This window comes from Palaemon carinicauda, chromosome 22 (genome assembly GCF_036898095.1).
Source record: "Palaemon carinicauda isolate YSFRI2023 chromosome 22, ASM3689809v2, whole genome shotgun sequence".
In the NCBI taxonomy this organism is placed as follows: Eukaryota; Metazoa; Arthropoda; class Malacostraca; order Decapoda; family Palaemonidae; genus Palaemon; species Palaemon carinicauda.
Genome location: NC_090746.1, coordinates 114,139,265 through 114,146,220, shown reverse-complemented (window position 1 = coordinate 114,146,220; position 6,956 = coordinate 114,139,265). Strand labels below are relative to the sequence as shown.

At 34.2% G+C, this 6,956-nt stretch overlaps 1 protein-coding gene across 1 annotated transcript in view; it reads right to left on the bottom strand.

Annotated features, from left to right (window-relative positions):
* ChLD3 (Chitin and LDLR binding deacetylase 3) overlaps positions 1 to 6,550 on the bottom strand; it is a 39,113-nt gene extending 32,563 nt beyond the window's left edge. The window contains exon 1 of the mRNA XM_068345860.1: positions 6,474 to 6,550. Within this exon, the coding sequence (XP_068201961.1) occupies positions 6,474 to 6,543 (70 nt within the window). The 5' untranslated portion in view covers positions 6,544 to 6,550. The remainder of the gene's footprint in view (positions 1 to 6,473) is intronic.
* Positions 6,551 to 6,956: the final 406 nt, after the last annotated feature.

Genomic DNA, 6,956 nt, shown 5'->3' with positions numbered 1-6,956 from the left:
ATTTAATTGTTGATTTTTCTTGCAACCTGTGCAGTAAAGACAAGGGATGTACCGCTATGCACCCGTATATTGTTTTTCTCCATTTTCTTAATATTTGGCAATTTCTTATAAATTTATAAACTTTGAAGTATTTCTAGTTTTAGGTCGCATTTAGTCTGTTTTCCTGTATGGATGAAGTTATTTAAGAAAATGATTGGTAATCTTTGCTGAGTAAGTGAAGGTAATTTTTTTTTCTCACGATATGATTTCGAGTTAGGAACCAAGTGGTGAGGGTGAGAACGGGTGTAAGAAATGAATTAGCAGCTAGAGTGGATATGAATGTGTTGAGGTGGTTTGGCCATGTTGAGAGAATGAAAAATGGCTGTCTGCTAAAGAAGGTAATGAATGCAAGAGTTGATGGGAGAAGTACAAGAGGAAGGCCAAGGTTTGGGTGGATGGATGGAGTGAAGAAAGCTCTGGGTGATAGGAGGATAGATGTGAGAGAGGCAAGAGAGCGTGCTAGAAATAGGAATGAATGGCGAGCGATTGTGACGCAGTTCCGGTAGGCCCTGCTGCTTCCTCCGGTGCCTTAGATGACCGCGGAGGTAGCAGCAGTAGGGGATTCAGCATTATGAAGTTTCATCTGTGGTGGATAACGGGGTAGGGTGGGCTGTGGCACCCTAGCTGTACCAGCTGAACTCGTTTGAGTCCCTTGTCAGGCTGGGAGGAACGTAGAGAGTAGAGGTCCTCTTTTTGTTTTGTTTCATTTGTTGATGTCGGCTACCACCCAAAATTTGGGGAATTGCCTTGGTATATACATGTATGTAAGACTTCGAATTTAGTGCGTTACTCTGTTAATTTTTGACATCTTTGATTTCTTTTGCCATTTAAGCATGGTTACCGGGAATACATACCTAGATACTTTTTAAGGTCAAAGTTTGAGAGCTCATTTGGTAAATAAGTAGCAAATAAAATCTGGCACTTCTTTAAATTATTAAGGTTTCATTTGCAACCCAACAAGTGAATAGTTTCTGACCGATAGGGTAAGGATTTGATCTCAGCTGAGGGGCATGTGGTCTGTAAGTGCTCGTTGCATGTCCCATATCGACCATTACTCGAATTACTAAAGCTGAATAGTTTTTTCGAGAACGCGTACCTACTGTAAATTTACATATTATCTGTTGTTCCTTTTAGAAGTCAATTAAAAAATGCTAAATGCAATAAAAAACGCTATAGAAAACGATGCTTACCTACTGTAGATTTACATTTTATCTGTTGTTCCTTTTAGAAGTCAATTAAAAATGCTAAATGTACTAAAAAACGCTATAGAAAACGATTACCCCCCCAGGACTATGAGTTGAAGAACTTTTCCCTCTTTCTCTCATTATCACCAAGTGAACCTGTATTGCCTCGAGTATTGTTGCTTAACATCAATTTCATCCTGAACGCTTTCTCTAAACATCTCGACTTTATACCCTTCTGCGGTCCTCTCTTTTCTCCTGTTTACGACGTTGAAGTTGGCTTGTGTAAAGGAAAAGATATGAGGAGAGTGGGGGGGGGGGGGGGAGTTACACGCCATTTTCTCCCTGTGCTTACATAATGCATACTCTTGTCAATGTCAATATTAATGTTAGGTGAATTCGGACATGTTTTACTTAACGTGCCGTATATTCTGGCCAATCTTCTGGACGTGAGTTGAATATGTATGAACTTGTGATCATATATTTGGGTAGCATACTTATGTATAAAGTTAAGGTTATTGTGAAGAGATCGCTATACTGGTTGATTAATTGAAGATAGGTATCTGCAAGGAAAGTAGACGGAACTCTTCCCCGTAATAATGAACTAGAACCTTTTCGAAAACAGAATTTATGGAAAATAATAATACACATAAATTACTGGTATGAAATAGGTATAGAATAACTTAGCTTTCTGTTTCTAAGACATTATATATATATATATATATATATATATAATTTTGTGTAAAGATAGGTTATAGTGGAAGGAATATGGAAAGGATGGTCAAAGAGTGCTCGCATGATAGACTAAATGAGTAAGAGATATGTGTAAGCATATGAAGGAACCGAGGATGTGGATTCAACAACTAAAGCATGAATACGACAATATTCGAATTTTTTTTTTCGGATATCATCTAACAGGCTTGAGAGCTTAATTTTTGAAACTACATGAAATTGAGTTCATAGTCAGTGTTTGTAAAGTATGTCATGTACGAGAGCAAGGCTATGAAACAACGGAAGCTTTAGATACTTTCTGATATTCTAGGGTTAGGTATTTTGCATTGTACAATGAGGAAAGAGACTTGGAGTAAATGGTCAAGTATTTTGCATGGCATGATGTAGAAAGAAGGGATACATGGAGTAAATGAAGTAATAAAGCCAGCAAGATGTGTGCAAGAACCTTGAAGGAAATTTTGAACATATATAGATGCCAAGGTAGGAATGAGTGAATAGACTGCTGAACCCACTGTGATGGAAATGGAGTTTGGGTGTCGAATGCAAAATTAAAAAGAAGGTATGTATGTAAATTATCTGACAAGAAGAATTAAATGGATCAGAAATTTGAAGACGAGTTGATGCCATAAAAGGTAAAAGTAAGTAAAAAGTAGATTATACTGTTTTAAGATGATTCGGTCATGTAAAAGAAAGGGAGATGGTAGATATATAAGATAAGTATTTAACTTGAAACTATTAGAATGTAGACGAAGGCGACTTTGGAAGAACTGTGTAGAGTGTGTGTGAAAGAGGTGTTAGAAAGGAAGGGTTTCAATATCTAGGAAGTGAGTGTCAAGATAGATGTGAATTGTATACTCTATAGGGATTTCGACATATTGCTGAAGAGCTTTTCTTGTAGGTCTATGAAGTTTATATATGTAAAGTATGTATGTATATATATTGTATATACATATACACTTATTTATATATATATATATATATATAAACTTAGAGTAATACATACACATATATGCCCCTATACACCTACTTTATATATATATATATATATATATGTATGTATATATATATATATATATATACAGTATATATATATGTATGTATATATATATGTATATATATGTATGTATATATATATATAAACTTAGAGTAATACATACACATATATGCCCATATACACCTACTTTATATATATATATATATATATATACAGTATATATATATGTATGTATAGATATATATGTATATATATGTATGTATATATATATATTATATCTATATGTATATATATAATATATATATATATATATATATATCTGTTTGTGTGCGCTCAGAAGTCATTAAAAGAATGTACTACCATGAAAATGTAACTCAACGTTGAACTTATTGGAATGGATAGAAAGCCCACCTCAGCAATCAGAAATCCTTAACATTAAAATCAAAATGATAGTTTCTAATTGGACAGGAGGGCAGCGAACTTCATCCAAAAATATGCAATTCTACTTCATCCTCTAATGGATTGAAGTTTTGATCATTTTCAAAGTAATAATGTAACGATGAAATAGCTCGTCAAGTTAAAGTAATCTGCTTTCATTTGGATTTTTAGTTCTGGCATAAATTGCGTTTATGTTTGAATATATTCGCAAATGCGAGATCACTTTTCTATCTATATAGCCTATTATACATATTTATGTTCATTTATTGGAGCACAATTATTATTATTATTATTATTATTATTAGCTAAGCTACAACCCTACTTACAGGGTGCTATAAGGCCATTAACTACAACAGGGAAAAAATAGCCTACTAAGGAAAAGAAATAAAGAAGTATATAAACTATTTAAAAGTAAAGAATAAAGAATGTAAAATATCGTAAAATCAGTAACAACATCCAAATAAATATACTCTTTATAAACTGTAAAAAGAAACTCATGTTTGTTCAACATAAAAACATTCGCTGCCAGTTCGAACTCGTTGAAATTCCACCGTTTCAATTGCACGATTAGGAAGATCATTCTACAAATTGGTCACATATGGGATAAAACTTCTAGGATACTCTTCAGTTTAGAGTCTTATGATGGAGATGACAAGACTATTAAAATTAACTGCATATCTAGTACTCCATACACGACGATACAGTCTAGGAAAATCTTCATGGAAAGGATGGTCAGAATTATGGAAAATCTTTGCAACATACCTAAAGAACTAAATGACGATGCCAGAGATTAATATCAAGATCATGAATAAGAAATTAATAGACTGAAAAAGAACTAAATGACGATGCCAGAGATTAATATCAAGATCATGAATAAGAAATTTAATAGACTGAAAAAGAACTAAATGACGATGCCAGAGATTAATATCAAGATCATGAATAAGAAATTTAATAGACTGCAAGGTTTTGGTCCAACAAATTAAGATGAGAAGCAGCAGCTGAAGACCAAACAGGAGAATGAAAGAATGAACAAAATTCTTAAGAACAGATTGATCACTAAAAATCTTAAAACTTTCTCAATAACCCTTTTTTTTATGGAATTGAAGAAGAAACAGACATAATGCGTTTCTCAAATATAAATTTGTAATCAATAATCACGCCAAAAATTTTAAGGAGTCTTATATAGTTAAACATCAATGCAGATTATTATTATTATTATTATTACTATCCAAGCTACAACCCTAGTTGGAAAAGTAAGATGCTATAAGCCCAGGGGCTCCAACAGGGAAAAATAGCCCAGTGAGGAAAGGAAATAAGGAAATAAATAAATGAAGAGAACAAATTAACAATAAATCATTCTAAAAACAGTAACAACGTCAAAACAGACATGTCATATATAAACTATTAACAACATCAAAAACAAATATGTCATAAATAAACTATAAAAGACTCAAGTCCGCCTGGTCAACAAAAAAGCATTTGCTCCAATCTGGATATCGAGGAGCCACTGTCCTCAACCTACTTATAATCATTCTTTAAGTTTAGTTAGGGTTTAGTTTCATGCCTTAAAATTTGCACTATGCACTAATTTTAGTAAATTTCTAATAAGGAATTTGTACATATAATAATAAATATGCTACGTATACAGCGGAAGGTATTTATGTACTGTATGCATAATGTTTTTGTTATTTGTATTTTAACTTTAGTTTTACTTGTATTGCATTTTTTTGGCATTACCGTGCCTTGTACCGTGTAACCTTTATAAGCAAATTTCAAAGTGGGTTAATTATAGTTGTTTGGGTATTATTCAATAATTCATTTCCTCATCTATTTTGAATAGTCTTTAACTTAATATTACGTTTTTGTATTTGATTTTAGAAATTTATATTTCGTGATGTAAACCTTTTATTAAGTTGATAACAGATTTTTCCTGGGGTGGGGGGGGGGGTGTTAAAGTATGTTCATCAGTTCGTGAACGCGTCATGTTGTTATTAAGTCATGCAGAACTCCGCTGTAGGTTTGAGTCCTGTCTGCCACGGAGCTAGCACGGCCTGTATGTGCTACTGCCGTAGGGCAGAGGTGTGCTACAAAACTAATTTCTCGGTGAGCTTCAACGCACATTTAAGTTAGTTCTCTCTCTCTCTCTCTCTCTCTCTCTCTCTCTGTCTGATGTTATTTAGTGGCTTCAACGCACATTTAAGTTAGTTCTCTCTCTCTCTCTCTCTCTCTCTCTCTCTCTCTCTGATGTTATTTAGTGGCTTCAACGCACATTTAAGTTAGTTCTCTCTCTCTCTCTCTCTCTCTCTCTCTCTCTCTCTCTCTGTTGACACTAGTCTCTGTCTGATGTTATTTAGTGGCGATGTGTTAATAGAAATTATTTTACATCAATGCATGTGTAAATGAACTATTTCTTTGCATGGGGGGTTTTAGATTCGTTGCTTATAGAATTCTTTTAGTTATACAATTCTAAATATCTAAAAGGTGCATGATTTAATGGATAAACGAAATATATTTACGTAACTGGAAATTATACCGCAAATAAACAATTGCTCATACTGAAAACTCTAATCATGCGTTAAAACTCTAGAATATAAACCAAACAAATGAATTCCGTTTCATTCATTTGTCTACTAATTTAAAAACTGTTTGAAAAAGAACCTTATTTTGATGTGATATCCGTAACAGTCTTTTAGATGTATAATTGCATTTCTTGTATCCCTCTATTGCTTGATTGATATGTAAGTTTGCAGTTGTAACTTCGTGGTATTCGTGTAAATGTCTCACAAATGTGGATGATATATTTCAAGTTTTTTTTTTTTTTTTTTTTTTTACTGTATTGATATCATACTTTATTGGACGAGATTATGTTTGAAGATGGACACACTGAAATCATTGGATCACTTGAAACGAACCTCGAAATTTTAAAAAATATATATTCATTTATCTGACTGTACAAAATTGCATAAATCACACGGAAGATATTCTTCGAAATCCCTTACGGATACGCCTTTGATGACACACGTACCAAGGAAGACTGCTGGAGTAAATCCTCCTTCACAGTGAATAAAAAACAAATTGGGAACACTCACCACTGGCAGTCACCACCGATGTCAGTACTGCAAGACCCAGCAATGCTGTAGTCACCTCCTGACGCCACATCTTCGCGGCCGGGAGTGTTGAATGAAGAGACGCCGTCCTCTCTTTATATAACTTTCGCTCACTTCAGCAATACGACCACCACCCAGGTTGGTGGTGGAGAGCCACCAGGACCCCTTTTGGGAAGAGGGGGGTTGTCCAAAGAGTTTTAGGGAAAGGAAGTCATATGTTCCACACTCGTTACTCATCGTTTTAAATCTGCAGTCTGTCATGACAACTATTATTAAAAGTAAATCATAAGATAAATACTTTCCTTTTATTACTTACGGTGCCGTATTTTTACGTTAGTGTTTTCTGAAGGCAAAAACCGCATCTTTCGATTCCTCCGCAACTGATACGTCACGGTCTCTTATTTCTTTTTTGTTCTTTTCCGGCATGATGATCGGTTAGCAAGGCCGCTGTGTAACGGTCCAAGG